This window comes from Phascolarctos cinereus, unplaced genomic scaffold (assembly GCF_003287225.1).
Source record: "Phascolarctos cinereus isolate Bilbo 61053 unplaced genomic scaffold, phaCin_HiC Scaffold_7;HRSCAF=346, whole genome shotgun sequence".
NCBI lineage: Eukaryota > Metazoa > Chordata > Mammalia > Diprotodontia > Phascolarctidae > Phascolarctos > Phascolarctos cinereus.
Window position 1 is genome coordinate 200,200,292 of NW_027556180.1, and position 22,296 is coordinate 200,222,587.

The window sequence follows — 22,296 nt, forward strand, 5'->3', positions numbered from 1 at the left end:
TGCACCTTCCCAGCCATGTGAAGCAGAGAAAAAAATTAAAGGCACAATGTGTGCAAGTTTGTGGTGCAGCTAGTGTCCTACTAGATCTTATTCATTCCACCACTGTAAAGAGCTCCCGATGCATTCACTGCATATTTTCATGCTTGCCCTTAAACTTCAAGTTTTCTGTTGCATTTATGTCCCCAAAGCGTAGTACAAGTTCTTTGGGCTCTAAGCACAAACATGCAAAGTCAGCTGTGAGACACACCTCATGCTGGAATGTCTGTAGCCAGCACAAGTTTGGTGTTAACAAATCAACAATTCATTATATCTGCAAAAAGGAGGAAAGTTTTTATGGAACTACAGATTTCATGTGTTATAAATCAATTATTGTCTAAAATCAATTTTTTTGTTTTTGTTTTTCTTTTTTTTAAATTGAGATGTGAGCACATAAGGTCAGAGAATTCTTGCACATTACTAGTGAGAAAAATGTTTTACATGTTACCAATTTTATTTCGTGTACTGGATTTTATGGGTTATTTCATGCTTACTGTGTAAGGAAAAGTACATATTATCGGAAATAGTTTTGCTATAAAGAATTATAAGTAGAAAAGTGTATTTTCAGCAATCTCTAGCAAAAGATTACATTATTTGGTGGCTGCAGGTACCTAATTCCCTATCTATCATAAATTCAATGTTTCAACATTTCTTTTTTAGACTTTTGCCCTTTTGAGGAATGAAAGTTGAGGACTGACTGTATTATCTTGCTTTATCTACACAACTTTGGAAGTTAGGTGCTATTTTCACCTCCATTTTACTGATGAGGACATGAAGCAGACAGAGGTTAAGTGACTTGTCCAGGGTCACCCAGGTAGTTAGCGTGAGGCCACATTTGAACTCAGTTCTTCCTTACTCCAGGTCCATCCACTGAGTCACACAAGAAAATCAGAAAGGGCAACTAAGTAGCACAGAAGATAGAACTCTGGCCTTGGAGACAGGAGGATCTGACTTCAAATACGGCCTCGGACATTTGACACATACCAGCTGTGTGATCCTGGGCAAGTCACTTAACCCTGACTGCCTCACCAAAATTTTTTTTCAAAAATCAGAAAAAATGGAGCACTTACATCCAAGAGTAAGCTAGAGCTAACTCAAACAGGCTGCCCAGTAGATTATTATACTTTCAGTGTGAACATTTACACCTCAAAAATCAGCAAATGCTATGAATCAGGGCTTCACTTACAGTACTTTAAAAAAATTATTTAGACTTAAGTGAAGAAAATTAAGTATTGCATGTGTACATGTACAGTCAGTTGTTAAACATTTACCAGCATTCCCTTGATTACATCAAAATACCACCTGAACAATTAATTTTCTTCTTTGAAATAGTTAAAATGTAAAGTTATCTAACTTCTGCATCCAAAAACCCAAGGATACTCCCATGAACTTTTTCAGCCAGACACACACATAAATCTCCCATTTCTTTTTGCATCCATCACAATTATTTTAAATAATTCTGCTGTTCTAGTCTCCCTTCTGGCATTGAAGCAAATTTTTAAGACTGGCAAGGATGGAGTGTCAAAGAGGGGGATTCATGATATAGTGATATACATGGCCAATTCATTCACTTCATATATCTTTCAGTTCTGCATTGTTATTATAAAATCACCTTTATCTATCACCCCAATTCTATCCCATCCAGAAAGTTTCAGAACCCTGTCCTTTACTTTACTTTGAGAACTATTAGAAAATGCTGTAATGTTAAAGAGAATTATTTCACTCAGTACATGTTTAGTGTAATGCATTAAGTTTAATTATTTCTTAAGGCAGGAAATCCAAGGCCACCTTTGATATTTTATCAGGAGTTAAGCTTGTGCCTTAAAATTTCTGATAACTGTATTCCAATATAACTGGTTTTCTTTGTATTCCTATTCATTTTATCTTATGCTTTTAAAATTATCATTCTTAGAAGGGTTCCATGAAATTCAGACAACCAAAAAGAACCATGACACCAAAAAAGGTAATAACCCCTTCTCTGTATCAACATCTCTCTCCATCTGTACAACCAGCTGGCAAGAAATTTTGATTCAATATTTCCACTTCTCTCAAGTGAAGTCTTTTCTACTCTTTCCACTCCACAAGACCATACGTGTACAATGAATAATTTTAAAATTAATTCTCTAAATGCATATTAACTACTTTATAGATTCTGCATAGGTAACTAAGCCTGCTTAGCAAACGGGAACTTGTTTAATTAACTGTTAGTTTGAGAAAAATAACTGTAAAAGTAAACCTGCATTTTGGACTACTATTTTGGTGGTGTTTTTTTTGGGGGGGAGGCAATTTAAGTGACTTGCCTAGGGTCACATGCTAGTCTCAAGTGTCTGCAGCCAGATTTGAACTCAGGTCCTCCTGACTCCAGGGCCAGTGTTCTATCCACTATATCACCTAGCTGCCCCTGGACTACTATTTTAGATTATGTATTCCATTGCCCTCTTACTCAAACCAAATAGCACTGAGAAATTTAAGTTGACTATACTAAAACTTGTTTGCTCAAGGGTGAAATTCAGCAAAGACAGACCACCTTTTAGTCCAGGGGTAAAGCCTATAGAGGCAGTCTGTGGCACAGTGGATGGCAGACCTGAGTTCAAATCTGCACACACATTTACTAGCTGTGTGACTGTGGGCAAGTCACTTAACCTCTGTTTGCTTCCGTTTTCCTCAACTGGAACACAGGGATAATAGCACCTATGTCACAGGGTTGTTGTGAGGATCAAATGAGGTAAGCTGTAAAAGCACTGAGCAGAGAGTAGATGCTATATAAATACTTATTCTCCTCTCCCCTCTTCTGAAGTTTTAAAAATACATAGAATTACAAAAGAAACTAATTATAATGAAACAATAACCAAAACATTTTAAAGTTCAAGGACCTCAGGTTAAGAATCTTTATGTTTTAGGCCATCTAAAAAAGGTTCAGAGGCATAAATCCTACATATGGCTTAAAAATGAGTTTTATAAGCATTTTATAAAAATAGCAAGTCAGTCTGTAATAAAACTTTCCAATAACAATGAAGCAAGTAGATGTCCTGATGTGTTGCCATTTTACAATGTGGAATAGATCCTTTTTTTCTGTTTTTCTTGTTCATACTCACTTTGTTTTCACTAACCAGTTAATATTGTTATGCAATATGACAAAAAGCAAAATAAAAAATAAAGTATTGCAAAAATGGGGAACCCCATACCTTTTAGAAGATTAGGTCCTACATTAAATTAAAATATGAAATATTACTCCTTTATAATGTGGATAGGAGAAAAAAGTACCCTACAGAATCAGGTTGGATACTAATGTATTCAACAGTTTTCTTAGAACTCAAGGTAGTCAAGTAAGATCATTGGTAACACAAATCTGCTCAGGAACTATAAATTACAGCATTTACAAACCAGGGTTCCTTCCTGGTTACATGGTTTCTAGATGGTTAACAGTGGTGATGACAGCACTAAAGACATATCAGGTCAACTTCAGAGAAACACAAGATGTATTTTTCAAGTAAGTCACTATACAGAACTTTTGCTTACAGCGACAATCAACAGTGGGGCCAACCTTCCAGGCAAAACAACCACCATTCACAAGCTACTTACTCTAAAAAGTCAACAAATAAACAGCTTAAATTTACAAGAGGTCAACCTTATCCTTTATCCCTCTTCAACATCCTAACTCAGAAAGACACAATCAAATGTCAGTAATTAGGATGCCCATTAATTTAATAGTCAATGTTTACCATTACTTTTCATTCCCATTTGTTATATGAGGACAAAATGCAAAGCAAGGAGAAAAAAAACCCTTTACTAGAAATATTCTCAAAATAGGATTTTTTAAAATCTGAAACTTTCAGTATGGAAAACAGGAGCCAGAAGTAGACTCTTTGGGGAGTGTATGGGAATGTAAACTTTAAGTTATTATGTATATGTTAGTGAAAGCATACCTCTTAAATTTTCTCTTAGGTAAGTACTTCAGGAGTAGCAATGTTTTGATTTAATCCAAAGACTCAAATCTACACTGAAATATAGTGGCTGCAGACTGAAAAGGGGCTAAGAGTATTCTGTCACTGCCTATACACTATTTCATTATGATGACTGCAACATAAAGGAAGTAGGGTTGTAACTAGAACAATGGTTAAAAAACGACTTTCCTTTGGGTAGTTAGTATTGAGAAAGGTGAAACGTGGTGGATTGTAGGGATGGGGGGTGCCATTTTCCCACAGGAAGGAGGGAAAAATCAAAACAAAACACAGAGTCACTGTGGTTCAGGGCCTGAGCAAAAGACATAAGTAGCCCCAGCTGGGTGTCAGGGAGGGGATGACAGGAGACCCTGGCTGCGGGGGAGGGGAAGAGATGACAGGAGAGGGGGCAGTAGAGAGTTGACATGTCACCCACCCCAAAACAGTGGAGAACAAGGTGGGAAAGAGGAGAGTAAAGCAGAAGCATTACTTAGGGAGGTTATGGGGGTGTATGTGAGACAAGGAAGAGGCAGGAGAGAAGACTGGATGTTTAACACCGGAAAAGAGATGGTCTCAAGCACGCACCGACTTAAACCTCATGAACTGGGCACGGGAGAAGAATGGGGGGGAGAAGACGAAGGAGTAGTATGTTGAAGTCGCGGGGAAGACCACAGGGCCAGAGGGCAACACCCCCCTACCTCCCTCTGACCTCTCATCCCCTCTGCACCCCTACAGTACCGGGGTCAACGCGGCCCCGCCCCCTCCCGGGTGCCCGCAGCCTCCGATCCCCACCCCCTCCCCCAGGAGCGTGCGCCGTAAGAACCCCTCTGGACCCAGGGAGGACGAAGGAGGAGAAAATGTGGGGCTGGAGAGGGAGATCAAAGGGGACACGTCCCCCACCCCCAGCAGCCGCGAGGGCGGCCCACTGCTGCTCCTCACCTGACAGAAGCGGCGGCAGTAATCCCGGCTGCTGATCCTGCTGCTGCTGCTTCCAACGCCGCAGCTGCTTCCTCCATCGCCCCCAGCCCCGGCTCCGAACGCGACGGAACCCGGAGGGGACTCCACGATCGCCTCGAGCTCTTCCCCAAGGCGCTCGGCCTCCTGGTCGCTCTCTTCCTCCGCCATGAGGCTCTCGCAGCCCAGCGCGTACCAGCCCCAGCGAAGCCGTCGCTGCCGCTGCTAACCTACTCCTCCTCCCCTAATTCCCTCCCCTCTTTCCCCCCCAGCCGGACAAGCGCCGCTCCGCCGGGGCCCTACTTCCGGCTCCGCCCACCCCCGCCCCCAATCTGTATTGGCCAACTCCCGCCGCCAGTCACCCTGGCTCCCGCCCTCTAGCTGCCATTGGCCGGAGTCGCCGTCCATCTAACCCGCCAACCAGCCGTTGGACAGCGCTTCACGGCGGTTGCTGGGGGCCGCCTACCGTGCTTCGCAATAGGCCGCGGAGGAGGACGGGGCGCGGCGGGGGACACGGCGGCCGCCGCGGGGCTTGATCGGGCGACGGTGGCGGCAGCAACTGGTCCTCCTCCTTCTCCCTTTCCCACCTCCTTCGCCTCCTCCCCCTTCCTGGTTGCTTCTCGTTCTCCTCCCCTAGTGGCGGCCCTGATCCTACGGTACCGAGCAGCGGGGAAGCTGTGGGCGGGCCGGGCCGTTGGTGCGGGCTACGGGCCCGGGCCTTCTGTCCCGGAATCAGGCGGGGGAGTGGGGGTGGGGGGTGGGAGCCGTTGACTGTGGGAGGAATAAGGAAGACGGCAAACCTGTCAGCGGCCGCCGCCGCCTCGCCGCTGGCCCCCCCCACCCGGAACTGTCGGCTTCTCGGTGGTGGGGTGTCTGGGCTCGAGGGGCTGGGGGCGGGGGGAGGGGCCGGGAGGAAGTTCCCCCTCCGTCTTCCCCGATTTCTCCCCCCCCCAAGCAGAGCGGGGAAGTAAAGGCGCCGGCGGGCGCGCTCGTCCGGTTTAGGGTGGGAATCCTGATTCCCAAGGGGATGCCCAGCTCCTCCTTTCCGGAACACTCAGGCTTGGGAACTGAGTAAGGGAGGGGCGAGGAGAGGAGGGGAGGTCCGGAGAGGGTATCCAGAGCAGGGATTGGGTATGCTTACGAGAAGAGTCGGGGGCGCTCCGTAGGGGTCCGGGCTGGGAGCTGGTGCCTAGGGGGGACCCGTTTCTGAGCCACCTGTTTCGTGGTGGTTGTTGACACTCTTTTGCACCTCTCTTTCACTCCCACTTCCTCTTTCCTTTCTCCCCTCCTCCCCCTTCCATTTTTCTTTTGCTCTAGTAAGGGAATGACTACCAGGTACACCAACGAAAATAGGGTGCAAGCCCAGAAACCATTTCTCTACCACCACTTGTTGAGAAACTGATTTGAAAGCAACTGTTTGGAACAGGCAGAGGGTGCCCGGATTTGACATCTCTCTTTTCTCAGATTGGGAACCCTTCACTGCTAAGTGTCAAGGCAACAAAACTGGAAACTAACTTGGTAAACATTTTAAACTTAAAAATAGCGTTTCCCAGTTAACTTTATTTTGCATTTAGTAATGTTTAGAACTTTGCATTTTCAAATTCCTCATATGTGCCAGTTCTTAATCTTGCTTTAATTAAAAAAAAGTTTTCCACTGAAATAATAACTAGCATTTATTTAAAGCTTTAAGGTTTGCAGAGCACTTTATAAATATTAACTTATTTTATCCTCACAACAACCCTGGAAAAAATTTGTTCATCACCTTTATAAATTCCAACTAGGTATATATAGATGGTTGAATATGTAGTATCGAGCCAAGTCAGTTGTACACTTGTAAAGACTTAAGATTGTCATAAAAGAAGAAATGTTCATATGTAGATCTGAAGTTGAATAGATCCCTTAAGGGTCTGAGTGTGTGTGTTGTGGATCCATTTGGCAGTCTGATGAATCTTGTAGACCCTGTCTCAGAATAATATTTTAAATGCATGACATAATGTAAAATTCCAAAGGAAACCAATTATACTGAAATGCTATTATCAAAATATTTTAGGGGGCAGCTAGGTGGTGCAGTGGTTAGAGCTCTGGCCTTGGAGTCAGGAGGACCTGAGTTCAAATGCAGTCTCAGACACATAACACTCACTAGCTGTGTGACCGTGGGCAAGTCATGTAATCCCATTGCCTCATCAAAAAAAAAAAAGTATTTTAAAAAGATAAGTTTGTAGATCTCAGGTTAAGAATCTCTGCTTTAAGTGAAAGATATTTTGAGACTTAATGGATTTACTTTTAATTATAACCTTTTAGATAGAAATAGAAAAATAGGGGATAGAGTGTTGGGCTTGAAGTCACTAAGACCTCTGGGGAAGTCACTTAACTTCTATGTGCTTGAGGCAACTATATATAGAACTTAGTATCCACAAATCCCAGAGGTGTTTCCATGTTCAGGAGCATGAAGTTTTCCAATCAGCAATCCCACATACTGACAAACTCGGGATCCTTTGTAGATGTGTAACTTTTCAGATAGAAATTAATGTGATGACTAAAAGTTAATTCAAAATTTTTATCCAGCAATGGTTTTTACTGTACAGTTGGGGCCAGTAACGTGCTGAAACCAACTACGAGGCAACACGGTGTAGTGGAAAGAGCTCCTAGACAGGAGAGAAATAAATTCAGTATAGCCATTAACTCTTAGTGGTTATCTGACTATAGCCAGGTTACTTTACATATTAGAGACTCAGTTTTCTCAACTATTCAGTAGGTATAATACTACCATATCATTGTTGTTATATAGGATTTTGCCATATAATATGTGTGTAAAGCACTTTGCAATCCTAAAAATACTATATAAATGCCAGTTATTATTAAACTGGTACATAGACAACTACAAATTTTTGAAATTTTGATGATAAATAATCATCTGTTTTATTATTATTCTCGTTTTTCAATCCTTAACTTTTTAACTCAACTTTGGATGTTTAAAATTTGCCTTCAGTTTGTCTTTAATAGCACTCATAGTCATTTTTAGACTTAGCACCTTTCTAGCCATGTAAATAGTCTACATTTGACATTACTTCATGACATTACTTCTATAATCCTGCTTCTTAAAATACTGTAATCAACTTTAACATATATCATGACAGAGGACAAAGCTGTAATTTTTTTTTTCTTATGCTTCAAGTTGCAAAATGGGATTGGCAACAATTTGAGTTTTGCTATAGAATTTGATAAATATTGGCTTGATCTTTTGTTCGATTACCCTATAATTCTATTTTACTTAATTTTTTAAAAAATCAAGAAATTTGCTGAGGTGGTAGTAACTTGCCTCTAATTTTCCATAGTGTGATTTCCTCTAGTCTGCTTTGTCAAGTTTCTTTAGGAAAGCATATAGTTTTAGGGGTTTCCCCCCATCTTTTGTTGTTAATTGTAGATAGAATATCCTGTTCTCATCTATTTGTTTCTCTTATTTTGAAAGACCTTTATTGAAAACCAGAATGGAGCGATTTGTAGTAACATCTCCTCCTGCTCGAAACCGTTCCAAGACTGCTTTGTATGTGACTCCTTTGGATCGTGTCACTGAGTTTGGAGGTGAATTACATGAAGATGGAGGAAAACTGTTCTGCACTTCTTGCAACGTGGTACTTAATCATGTTCGCAAGTCTGCCATCAGTGATCACCTCAAGTCCAAGACTCACACCAAAAGAAAGGCAGAGTTTGAAGAACAGAATGTAAGGAAGAAACAAAGGCCTCTTACAGCATCTCTTCAGTGCAACAGTACTGCGCAGACAGAGAAAATCAGTGTTATCCAGGACTTTGTGAAAATGTGCCTGGAAGCCAACATCCCACTTGAGAAAGCTGATCACCCAGCAGTTCGTGCTTTCCTGTCTCGCCATGTGAAGAATGGTGGTTCCATACCTAAGTCAGACCAGCTAAGGAGAGCTTACCTCCCTGATGGGTATGAGAATGAGAATCAGCTCCTTAACTCACAAGATTGTTGACAAGGGAGGTTATCATCATTGTGAACAAGACAAATGACGTGGAGTATTAAAGTTATGTGTTGATTGTGTGGTTCATTTTTATATTTATTTCATTAAAATCTTGTGATACAGAATAGTTTTGCAATGTGTATATAGCTGCGGAAGTGACAACCTCACTGCAGAACTTGATAATTTAGCCACTGGTGGTGTAAAACAGAACTTCAGTTTAGAGTATGCTAGAGTATCTAAAGCCTGATGGTTTTCTTTCAAACTTATGGTTTTCCCCTAAAAGTTTTATGCATCAGAAGTCCTGCCCTGCTTTTTACCATGTATGACTGTTCCATAAGAAGTTCCTTAAATATTTAGGGAAAAAAATAGCATAGGAAACTGAAGCTGCTGCCAAGGAATACTGCTGATGGTTAATTTTTTGTTGTTGTTCTTTTGTTATTGGAGGGTTTTTTGATGTAATTAGAGTGCCATCTAATAGAATAAAGTGTGCTTCTGCTGTATTCTTAGTTCAGAGCAGGTGAAGGCTCTTATTGTCCCATTTCAAGCTATACTTCACTGTAACTTGGTTGTCTGAAGTGTCCCCTTATCCCACTTTTTTTCATGAGTGCCAGGAATCATAGTAAGACATTAGATAACAGTAATTTTGCTCTTTTAAAATGAACAGAATTTCACAGGCAAAATATACCCATGGACTCTTGGTTTGGATTTTGAAATACACTTTAAATTTCAAGCGTCCCTTTCTTCTTGTACATGCATTCATTGGATTCCAAAACCCTTTTTACATATAAATTCACTCTTAATAATAAATGGAAATTTGGCTTTGATGTCTTAACTATGGATAAGTTAAATTAAACAGTAAGTCTAATTGTACTAAGTTGGAGTATCCTGTTGCATGGAGTAATCCTCTGCCTATGCTGTCAGGTTAGTGCAGATGGAAATTGTTATCCATATAGTTTTGCTAATGTGATTTTAACTCATACATGCCTCATGAGGTAGAAAGACCAGGAACTAGAAAACTTGTATTTTTTTACTTTCTTGAAAAAGTTTTATTTCTGGTGCTTCACTGTTTTTAGGAATAGTATAAAATAGGACCTAATTAGAAATTCTGGCAAGACATTTGGGGGTAGGCTTCTGGCAGCATCATGCATAAGTATTTTGGGGAAAATGATTGTCATTTCTGCCGAAGGGTCTACCATATTCAGGAAATGAGCTCTTTCTGACTCTTATTATCTCAGTAAGGCAAATAGCACAGCTTTTATAGATTTCAAGTCCAAACCACAGGAGAACCAAATTATATGCTTTTAAAAGTTAATCACTTGCTAACTTGGGCTAGTGCTTTTTTGATATATATCATTTGTTGCTTGAACATATACAAGATAAAAATTACTTAAAACAACATTTTTTTTCCTTTAAAAAAGCAATGGTGGAGTCCCTTGTAACTAAGGGTAATAAGGTTTCTTAAAAAAATACATTATATGTCATGTAGTGCTGTGCTCACAAGGAAAATGAGGCCAAAGTGGGTGGATTTTATATTTTCCATGCTTAAATTTCTAAGAAAATGCTTTCAAGGTGCTAGTTGAATTGCATTTTTGGTCTCCATTTGAGTTCAGATTCTAAGTATCTTTTCCTACCCCTTAACCCCTAAAAAATTAGCCTGTCTTAAAAAGTTACTTTATATAACTTAGACTACTAAGTTTTATTTTTTTCTGTTTCTACAGTTATGGCAAATTAATGCAGCAGATTCTCCACATAGTGCTATCATTGAAAAGGCACCAATTAAGGAACTAAATATCTTTCCCAACAAAAACACACACTTTACTTTTATGTTAGAAAGGCACTGGGAGTTGGGTCATGTTTGCTTTAGCATACAGGGTGATACGAAAATCCAAGAAACTAGGGAAACACTTCTAGTACTTCAGGTTAAAAAAATGAGGATAGGTGTATCAGCTGATTGTTGATTTCAGATAATTCTTGTTTTCTTTCTCTGTATTTTAGTATTAATTTACTCTGAAGGCAAACTATCAACAGTAGGTCATATTCTACTTTCATTGGTTATTTTTATTATCAATGATTTGATGACTTTCATTTATACATCATATCTTTGTGTGCTTCAACAAGCCCCTAACTATATTACCACACGTATTATATGTAAGGGCGTAATCCCATCTTTCTGTAAGAGTCATGAGATCATATTCTCAGGGGTCTTTCCCTTGCCCACTATCTCATGCTTCTGGGGCTTTATTAATGGTAATATTTCTTGACTGAGTATGACATTTTGTGTCTCTGAGACTATTTAACTTTGTCTCATAGCTTATAAGGCAGATTGCCCAATTTTAGCCTTTCCAAAACTGGTACAAATCAATGAAACCATAGTTGAGGTATGTTGGATAGAATAAACAGAAATATTTGAGGCCTATGCTGCCTTGGGGTATGATGGACATTTTGTACAGAAACCCTTTCAACCTTAACTTTATAGTGTTAATGTGATGCTATGCTATTGGGAAAAAAATAGCCTTTTTCTATTTTGTAACTTTTATGTATACGTAAAAGGTTGTTTAATGTTTCATTTACAAACTTCATTCTTCAAGACATGCTTACCTGTTAATAGTGTTTTCTCTAAACATACAATAGTCTGTCTTCCAGGAATTCATTATATGCTTACCGTTAATAATTTATGGATTGTTGGAAAGGAAAATTACTTGTAGGCAAAGCAAGATTGAAGGACAATGTAACTTTCTTGCAGGGTGAAACTTAAGGATTATGTTTGAGAGAGAACCATATTGTTTTATCAGTTCCTGCCATCAAATAAGAATCTTTTGCAAATGCCGCTTCTCAAAGCTTTTTGGCCCTGATAAAAATGTTTCCTATGATCCTAAATTATAAAGGACTAGGAAACATTTAAGAAACAGCTCTGTCTTAGAAATATAAATTGGTTAACTATTTGAGATTGTGTCTGATGTGTATTTAAAAAAAAATAGTTTCAACAACCAGTAATGTGGGCAAGTGATAGCTGAAATTTTCCATTTTAGATATTCATCTAAAAATGTTTATTAAATAAAATATATAACAATGGGAAATATAAAAAAATCACAAAGTCTTTCAAATATGGTGATTCCATATTTTCATTCTTTTAAAGGTGTTCTTTGTGCTTTGATTTGCTTTAGATACCAACTATACTTAACTAATAAGTATATTATGTGGATGGAATCACTTTAAGCCCTCAAAAATTAATTCATAAAATGCACTTAGTATAACAATTTCGATTATAACCAACATAACATTTAAATTGGTTTAGGTTATTTCTCCCTCTCCTATTGACTAGAACAAATTAAATAATGAAGTGGCTATCTTAAACCCTGGTTTATTTCATTGCACAGTATCATAGGTTTCTGAGGGAAATAAAACTAACTGACCTAGTGGTATTCTACTCATATTCAGAGTACTGTAATAAAAGTTAACTATGTTCATTTTTGTTCTCAATGCTAATTTTCTTTGCTCACGCATGTATCCTGAAATATTAACGTCTGTGTCGCTTTTAAAGTTTTGTCTGTGACTTTTAGAAATAAATTTTTTTACAAAAAATTAACAGATTTCAGAAAATTTGTGTAAGCACTTTATTAAAAAAAATAGTTTTAGGATGTTAAAATGGCATTCGTTGTAAATTATTAACCTTCAAAATTTCAACAAAGTGAAGTTGTACATGTAAAAAGTCCATTCTGCTATGATTGTACTTTTTGTTCTATAGAAGTAAAAATGTCAAGATGGCCCAATAGGTCAAGACATTATTATCTAGTAATAGGTAATATGAGTTCTAGGGAGTGTAGAATTGTGGAAGTAATACTGAATTTGCAGTCAAGTGACCCAGGTTAAAATCTGTCCACCCCTTCCAATCTCTCAACACTTAGCCTCAGGTACTAAATATTTCATCTTGGGCCTCAGTTTCCTGTCTATAAAATAAGGGGCTTGGACCAGATGATCTCTGAGGTTCCTTTCAGCTTTAAATCTTGTGATTTAACTCCTCCCAATTACACTATGTAGTGAATAATTTAGATACTGAATTGGGGTAATTTTGGTGGAAGCATCTTAATTGTGATTTTTGAAACATTCTGAAAATTAAAAAGGTTCAAATTTTATGAAATTTGTGACTTATTGTTTAGCATTTTAGTTTAAAAATTAAACTGGTGTTTTATGGTTACTTGCATATTTTGAGAGGAAAACATTGTTTTGCTATTTTATTATATTCAGTAAAAAATGAGTTTTTTTTTATCACTCTACTTTTTCATAGGATCTTATGAATGGAAAGGACCTTCAGATTAAGTTACCTCTCCCCAGGTTTCTCACCTAAACCATCCCAGAAATAGATTTTGTTTCCTATGAAAACCTGATACTCTTCCTTGATATTGTTTTGGTTCAACATTATCAAAAACTAATCTTATTGAATCTTTATCCATCTCTGGGTCCTATAACTGATGTTCATGGGAGTATGTAGGGGTTTTCATGGCATCGTACTAATTGATGTTGCTGAAAGATGAAGTAAAAGATCAGAAGTGGTAGGTGATGAGTATGATATATGACATATACTTTTTGGTCATTCCTCAAAATACAGAACACTTGAAAATGTACAACTTGCGGGACAGCTAAGTGGCGCAGTAGATAGAGTTCCAGTCTTGGAGTCAGAAGGACTAAGTTCAAATCTGGCCTCAGACACTTTACTTGACACTTGCTAGCAAATCACTTAACCTCGATTGCCTCACCAAAAAGCAAAAAAAAAAAAATGTACACGTGAAATGCTTACAGCTCAAGATAAAAAATTTTAGTGTCGAATATATCTCTCATGCTTCAGTATTTTTCTCATGTTCTTGGTTGGATGGAGAACATACTATTGTCATAACATAAGTGCCTTATGCCAAATTGTCTTTTGTCCTCTCGGGGGTTCCTCAGGCTAACTTTATGATCTCTAATATATATCAACACTTTGATTTCCTGAGGATCTAACCAAAGTAGAAATGTTTGGATCAAAGGATGGCATCTGAGAATACTATTTAAAGCCTCCAAATTTAAGAGAGATTAATGGGTTCTGTAAAGGAGGCAGACAGGGTAATTATCAGGCTGAAGATCATCTTGTCATCACCCACAAATGTACCACTTCCATGCTCATGAACTTTATAAAATTACCTTATCTGATTATACTGTATTTTCATTCTGTCTCTCCCCTCTGCCTGGCAATCCCAAATCCTGTTTTTGTTTTTAGGCAATTGGCTAGTAAGTGTCAAGTGTTTGGTGTGAGGCCAGACTTGAACTCAGGTCCTCCTGACCTCAGGGCCGACACTCTATCCACTGCGCCAAATCTAGTTCTTGATCCACACCATGACCTCCAATCTCTCAACTCCTCAGTGGAGAGTTTCACAGACTATCACCCCTGTACTGTTACAACTCTCCTTCCTTCCCCATTTTGAGCCCATCGTGAACCAGTTCAACTCTATACTTTCCTCTTGAGCACCTCACTCCTTATCTTATTGCCAAATTTGCCCTGCAAATTCTCAGCTTTGGATCATTCCCACCATCTACTGCTTTTGCTCCTACATGTGTGCTGCTGAAGTTGGAGAAAATCATGAAACCTTACTGACTGGTCTGCTATGCATTTATGCTACATAACTTCAATTTGGCTTTCAATGGTATAAGGCAGTCCTTTTACTCCTCCCTAATTAACTCACTGTCCCATTCAGTACAGCAACTCTTCCAAACTTTTTCATCCCTTCTCAAACCTCCTGCGGCCCCACCTCCCCCCACCTTCTCAGCTGAGAAACATTGCCTTGTGCTTTACTAAAAAAAAAAAAAATTGAAGCATTCACCTAAAACTCATTTCTTCCTTACTTATCTCACATCATGCATGCCTTCTGCCTCTGTCTCTTTCACCTTTGTCTCATGTGATAAGGTACCTGTACTTACAAGGCCAACATCTCTGTTTGCACAAGTGATAGCATTCCAGCCATCTGCAGCAGATTGCTCCCTCTTTCACTTATTTTCAGTCTCTTCCCATTTGGCTGTAAACATGTTTATGTTCGCCCTCCCCGCCATCCCCAATAAACTCACTTAATCCATCTATGCCCACTAGCTATTATCATGTATTTCTCCTTTTTGTGGCTAATTTTGAGAAAGCTGTCTATGATAGCTGCCTCCACTCCTTCTCTCACTCTCTTACCTCTATAGTCTGGCTTCTAATCTCATTATTCAGTCAAAAGTGCTCCTTCAAGTTATCGATGCTCTTTGGTAAAATTTAATAGCCTTTTTCTCAATTCTCATCTTTCTTGACTTTACTGTAGCCTTTGACACTATAAATCACCCTCTTTTCCTTCATACTTTCTTCCCTCTAGGTTTTCAGGACACTGTTCTTTTCTCGTTCTCTTCCCTATCTGCTCTTTCTCAGTCTCCTTTGCTGGATCTTCATCCAAATCATGCCCACTAACCATAGGTGTCCTATGGAGTTCTGTCCTGGGCCATCTTCTCCCTCTTACTATTTCATGTAAGTTTTTCCAGGTTTTTCTGAAATCTGCCTGCTCATCGTTTCTTATAGCACAATAGTATGCCATTACATTTATATACCTTAACTTGTTCAGCCATTCCCCAATTGATGGGCATCCCCTCAAATTCCAATTCTTAGCCACCACAAAAAGAGTTGTCATGCATATTTTTGTATATGTGGGTCCTTTTCTCTATTTTATGATCTTTTTGGGATATAGATCACATAGTGATATTGCTGGATCAAAGGGTATGCACAGTTTTATAGCCCTTTGAGCATAGTTCCAAATTGCTCTCCAGAATGGTTGGAACAGTTCACAACTCCAACAGCAATTGCATTAGTGTTTCAATTTTCTCACATCTTCTCCAACATTTATCATTTTCCTGTTTTGTCGTATTAGTCAATCTGATAGGTGTGAGGTGTACCTCAGACTTGTTTTAATATGCATTTTTCTAATCAACAGTAATTAAGAGCATTTTTTCATATGACTATAGATAGCTTCATCTGAAAACTGCCTGTTCATATCCTTTCACCACTTATCAATTGACTTGTATCCTCATAAATTTGACTCAGTTCTCTATATACTTTAGAAATGAGGCCTTTATCAGAAACACTGGCTGTAAAATTGTTTCCCAGCTTTCTGCTTTCCTTCTAATCTTGGTTGCATTGGCTTTGTGCAAAACCTTTTTAATTTAATGTAATCAGAATTATCCATTTTGTATTTCATAATGTTCTCTATCTCTTGTTTGGTCATAAATTCTTCTCTTCTCTATAGATCTGACAGGTAAACTATTCCTTGTTCTAATTTGCTTATGGCATCACCCTTTATGTCTAAATCGTGTACCTCTTTTGACTTTATTTTGGTATAGGGTGTAAGATTTTGGTCTATGCCTAGTTTTTGCCAAACTCTTTTCCAGTTTTCCCAGCAGTTTTTGTCAAATAGTGAATTCTTATCCCAGAAGCTGGAATCATTGGGTTTATCAAACAGTAGATTACTATAATCATTGACTACTGTGTCTTGTGTACCTAACCTATTCCACTGATCTGCCACTGTATTTCTTAGCCAGTATCAAATAGTTTTGATGATTGGTGCTTAGTTTTGGATCTGGTAAAACTAGGCCACCTTCCTTTACATTTTTTTTCATTAATTCCCTTGATACTTTTGACCTTTTGTTCTTCCAGATGAATTTTGCTATTATTTTTTCTAGCTCTATAAAATAATGTTTTGTTAGTTTGATTGGTATGGCATTGAACAAGTAAATTAATTTAGGTAGAATTGTCATTTTTATTTTATTAGCCTACCTATGAGCAACTGATATTTTTCCAATTATTTAGATCTGACTTTATTTGTGTGAAAGTATTTTGTAATTGTGTTCATATAGTTTCTGGGTTTGTCTTAGCAATAGACTCCCTATTACTATTTCACTTTCTAGTGAAAGTCTTTCTAGTCTTTTTACACCTTACTCTACCTTCTCCCCCATTTAATCTGCAATCCAGTGATTGTGGCCTTCGTTTTTTCCCTTGAACAAAATACTCTATCTCTGGACTCTGAGCATGTTCACTGGCCTTCCACCACACATGAAATCACCTAGCAGAGGCACCCATTATTCCAAAAGTATTTAAGCATTCTATGATTCCATGTTCTTTGTCTTTGGTTACTGAGAGAGACCACTGACCATCAATTTGTCAATTGTTTGCTAGCCTAATTAATAAACTGATTATTAATTACCCAGAAACTATATCTCTTGGCCTTTTCATTCTTCTTGATGGCAAGGCGTGATCACCAATAAGGTCCTTTGCTGAAGTGCATCAATCACTGCTGAAACAGTGTCATCATAGTACATACCCTACATATAAACATATGTACGGAGGATGAACAAAGTCCCAGCTACAATCCTGCCTTTTATAGGAAGCCCTTCCTTCTTTCCCTGAATTCTAATACCTTCCTTCTGTTGAGGATTTCCAATTTATCCTATTTATAGCTTTTCTGTACATAGTTGTTTGTATATTTTCTCCCCCTTTAGACTGTGAGCTCTTTGAGAACAGGGACCATCTTTTTCTTTGTATCACCAATACTAGCATAGTGCCTGGCACATAGTGGGGGGATTAAGAAATGTTTTTTGACTAACTGAAGGTTAGTCAAGTTGCTTTATCAAGTCCCTACTATGTGCCAGGCACTGTGCTAAACTCTGGGTCTATTTAAATAGTAGTAGTAACTAAATTGTTTGAATATGACTTCTACTTTCACAAGCATCATGAAGATTGTATGGTGAGAGAAATGATATTTGTATATTGTATTTGATAACCAAATTAGGATTGAAGTTTTTTTTCCTTTCTATTTCATCATTCATGGACCAGTCCTTATAGACCAGTCAGTCTCTGAAAAACTGGGCTCATGATGAGATTAGCCTTATTCTCCAGAATATTCTCCTCAATCTTGGGCAGGACCCCACACAGCTAGCAGATCTTATAGAAATAAGATTAAGATTTAAATTAAATTAAGTAAAATGATTAAGATATAAAGAGAATCTAATCTAGGTGAATTCCAGACCTAAAACTATCGGGCTTGTGCTCTAAAACCCATGCCACCCCACCCCCATTGTTCAGTGAGAGTGATTTCTTTTGTCCAGAGTTCTGTCTCATGATCAATTCTCAACAGAAATAGCTGAAGACTTTTAGCCCATCTATTAATTAATAAGTCCACCCCATCACCAATCAGGATTGATCACCTAGCAGAGGTACCCATTATTCCAAAAATATTTAAGCATTCTATGATTCCATGTTCTTTGTCTTTGGTTACTGAGAGAGACCACTGACCATCAATTTGTCGATTATTTGCTAGCCTAATTAATAAACTGATTATTAATTACCAAGAAACTATATCTCTTGGCTTTTTCATTCTTCTTGATGGCAAGGCATGATCACCAATAAGGTCCTTTGCTGAAGTGCATCAATCACTGCTGAAACAGTGCTCATCATAGTACATACCCTACATATAAACATATGTACGGAGGATGTGTTTATTACACAACAGGCCACAGAATCTGTAGGTATTAATTGCTAAGTCCAAAATAATATAGATACTTGTAAACATGGTTTTTAAAATGTAGTATAGTTGAGGCATACTAAGAAATAAATGGAGTAAACAGATTAAGCAGGCATGTAAGCTGTCAGAAAAAGCAAATCTCTTTCAATTAAAAAAGAAGTTTCCAGTCAACTAATGAATCTAAAAAGCAGAGTCATATACCATGACAGGCTCTATAAGTAATGGCTGCAGCTATAAATTTAACTGTGTGCAGGGTTGTAAGGCCTGCTCATTTAGAAGCATCATGGCATAATATAAATAACACAGGACTGGATGTCAAAACCCACATTGTAAACTCAACTAACTCACTGGGCAAATCATTTCCTCTCTTTGCAGATTTCTCTCTTTAACTGCAAAAGAGAAAGAGTTGGACTAGGTGATCTCTGAGGTTCCTTCCAGCTCTAATGTTCTAGAATTATAATTATGTGTCGGTCCCTTTGACATGCAAAGGCACAGTGTAACCTTTACTTCCCTGCTGGCCAGCTAGTGAGCACTGACCACATCTTTATGGCAAGGATTCCATAAGTTCTTGGACAACAGAACAGACTATTCTTTAACATTTAAACCCAGAGTTCATAAAGACTATGATGTTTAAATTTGGCATTGAAAGAAAACACTGGAAGAGAAATAAATAGGGGTTGACAAACCCCATGGAAATGCAGGCCTAGATTTAGGTGTTAGAGTGGTAGGCCCTGGCATGAGGCTTTCTGTGCCCTAGGAGTCTAGCAGGTTGTTGCTATGTACAGTGGTGATTGAAAGGAGAGGAGTGATCCCATTCCGACAAGAACTGATGAGAGTGCTGGGCGAGACAGCTACAGAGTAGACAAGAGCATTTGCTTTCCTCCTCTATTTTCTGTTTTTGAGGGATTTTTTTTTGCATTTGCTTTTTGAAACTGGGTCTTCTAGATCACTTAGGTTGGAAATGTAGTGGCCACTTGAAGGCCTGATTCCACTATTGATTGCACCAGAAACTTTGATCTGTTGCCTTCCTAATCTGGGATCAGTTTAACCTCTTTAGGTAGCCTGTTGGTGTCTCCCTTCATTCCAGGGCCTCACCATATTGGTGCCAGATTTAGTGCAGATACCTTATTGCTCTAGTTCACTGAAGCTCAGAACTTCTGATCCTCCCCAATAGTACATGAGCGTACCACATTGCACTTCTGATTGTCTCTTTAAAGGGCACTTAGTCAAAACCTTAAAGCCTTTCCAGACTTTTGCAAGATTTTTTTTTTCTTAGAAGAAGAAACAAAGGGAGAGACAGGTTATCTGTACCCTCTTCAGCTGAAAGTGAAAAGCAGCTAGTACTCAAATTTTTGTTATTCTGGCAGTAACCCTGTGGACACAGTTCAAATATTATTACAATTGGGAGGTGTTATGTGTATATGTAAAGGTGGCTGCTAATATTGAATTGTGTGGTCAATGATAGAGGCTTAAGGGCAAGATTTAGAAAGAATTTTTGCTCCGTTTAAAGAAGTGGGAAATGTTATTCCCTTTTTCCCTCGCTTTTCCCAAGGAAGGAGGGGTGAGAAGATCCCTATGTTCCTATAAGAGAGAGATATCGATCATCACAAAGATAAGTAAAATAAGCCATTTTAGTCATGTATTAGTAGTATATTACCCAGTAATAGTACTAAAACACATAAACACTGTTTTCATAAGTAGGGTCTCAAAGCTCCTCCTGTGATGGCTTATTAGTTATAGTACAACACGTACAAGTTGATGGTATCAATTCATGTGGGGGTTTATCCTTGGCAATTTTTTAAAAAAGTTATTTTATTTTTCCTCTTGGGATTGCAATATTAGTGAAGGCTTTAAGTTCTAAGCTAATTCCTAGCCCAACTTCCTGTACTACTGGCTAGAAGAAATTTTGTCTCGTTAATTTCAGATATCTAATGTTACATATCTTTAGGCTTATTTACTAACTTTTTCATTTGGATATTTTAAATCCTGTTTTAAATTTTTGTCTTTTTTCATGATTTTTTTTTATGGCATTTCCCCTTGAATATCTTCTCTCCACGTACTATTCCATTTCACTTCCACCTCTACCCCCCCCATGAAAATTTTATTTTCTCTACTTTTAGTAGACTGTTAGTTCACTTTTTTTTTTTTTTGGTGAGGCAATTGGGGTTAAGTACTTGCCCAGAGTCATACAACTAGTGAGTGTTATGTGTCTGAGGTCAGATTTGAACTCAGGTCCTTCTGACTTCAAGGCCAGTGCTCTATTCACTGTGCCACTTAGCTGCCCCAAGTTCAACTCTTTTAAAATACATTTTCCATTTTTACTTTCATATTTAATATAAACTTTTATACTTTCTAGTTAGCCACTGTAATATTTGAAGTTTTGATTCCAAAGAAGTCCAGCTTCTTTCCCATATTAATTTCCATTTTGTGTTTTTCTTAGTCTCAAAGGGACAATTATTTTTCTCCTAATCAGTCTACTGCTTTCATGGAAATATTGCTTAAGCAAAACGTTTTTTCTTGATTTTATTAATTGATATGGTATGTTGAGGAGTCTATGAACATCAGCAAATGTATTACATTTCTTTTCTGGGTTTTTTTAGTGATTAACTAAGACCTAGAAGATTGCAGAAAATGTTTAATCAAGTCAATCCTAGGAAGACCATACCACTTAAGAAGTGTTTCACGAATTGCCAAAACCAAATCATTCACAAATTTATTTTACTGACAGTAGAAAATAATACCTGCAAATTAATCCACAGACTACCTTCTGAGTTTACTTACCAATTAATAGCTGCTTTAAAATGTAGAATCTTTTATGAGTAAGGAAGATCTTCCCCCTCAAAATTTTAAAGTCATATTTAATTGATTAATGAAATGAACACTTACTTGATAGATAAGGAATAGACCAGGGTTTCCATATCAGAGAGATACCATAGGCAATTGTCTAGCAAATGCTGATTTGGTTGTTGTCCTTTGTTCTTGAAGAGGACCAAAATGACATCACTATGTTAGAGTCAAGTTGGAGTATGTCTGACTGTGGCTGATCAGACCAATATGAGCTAGGAATGCTCTACCTACAGGTTGGACACAAATAGTCTATATGAACATTTGGAGTGAGAGAACTTCACTGACAAATGAAACTCAACTTTGATTGGTGGACAATTAATGAGGAGGTGGGCTAAAGTCTTCAGCGTCTCCTGCTGAGAACTGGGCTTGATCATGAGACTCAGCCGCCTCAAGGCATCTGGGCAGGGAAGCCATTTCCATCTGGACCTCTCAGGTTAGTTTTCTCCTTCATTAGCTGGGTTGCCCTAAACTCTAATGGAGAGGATGAAGGACAGCCCCCAGGCAAAGCCTCACCCAGACTGAGTTGGGTGTGGTCCTGTCCAACCTAGTTAACTGAGCATGTGCCTTGGGGGCTACGAGCAATCTCATCATTCAGCCATGCCCTTCAGAATTGACTGACCTTTTCAGGAGTTGGATCTTAACAGAAATAAAAGGAAAAGGGTGGATCACAAATTAGTAATTAGTTATTAACACAATAATATAATATCAATTACTCTCATTTTCCCTTCATTTGAGAGATACGTCTCCTCAGTGAATCACTAACTGATATGGCAAATGCTTAATCAAGAGTTTTTAATCTTAGTTCATATGATGGGAAATAATATGAGAGGAAGGAGGGAGGTTGACTGATGCATTGACAGGAGCTGTTGGGGGCAGTCCCTTTGGCAAGTAGGCCTTACAAAGAATACTGTCCATTTCACAAGTCCATCATATCTTAGGGCTCAGATATCTCATCTCATACAGCTGTCTGGT

The 22,296-nt window shown here is 38.5% G+C and overlaps 2 protein-coding genes across 3 annotated transcripts in view; one reads left to right on the forward strand and one right to left on the reverse strand.

Annotated features, from left to right (window-relative positions):
• The window catches only part of ZNF654 (zinc finger protein 654), a 101,109-nt gene extending 95,930 nt beyond the window's left edge, over positions 1–5,179 (reverse strand). The window contains 1 exon segment of the mRNA XM_020974807.2: positions 4,917–5,179. Within this exon segment, the coding sequence (XP_020830466.1) occupies positions 4,917–5,102 (186 nt within the window). The 5' untranslated portion in view covers positions 5,103–5,179.
• A 318-nt stretch (positions 5,180–5,497) lies between these two features.
• CGGBP1 (CGG triplet repeat binding protein 1) lies at positions 5,498–12,497 on the forward strand. 2 transcript variants are annotated; one of them, XM_020974808.1, is made up of 3 exons: positions 5,498–5,587; positions 6,249–6,449; positions 8,401–12,497. In XM_020974808.1, exon 3 carries the CDS (start codon positions 8,420–8,422, stop codon positions 8,921–8,923), a length of 504 nt encoding a protein of 167 aa, XP_020830467.1. In that variant the 5' UTR covers positions 5,498–5,587; positions 6,249–6,449; positions 8,401–8,419; the 3' UTR covers positions 8,924–12,497. The 2 variants fall into 2 exon arrangements, with proteins under 2 accessions (XP_020830467.1, XP_020830468.1); XM_020974809.2 differs by lacking the exon at positions 6,249–6,449 and having other exon boundaries at positions 5,503–5,587.
• Positions 12,498–22,296: the final 9,799 nt, after the last annotated feature.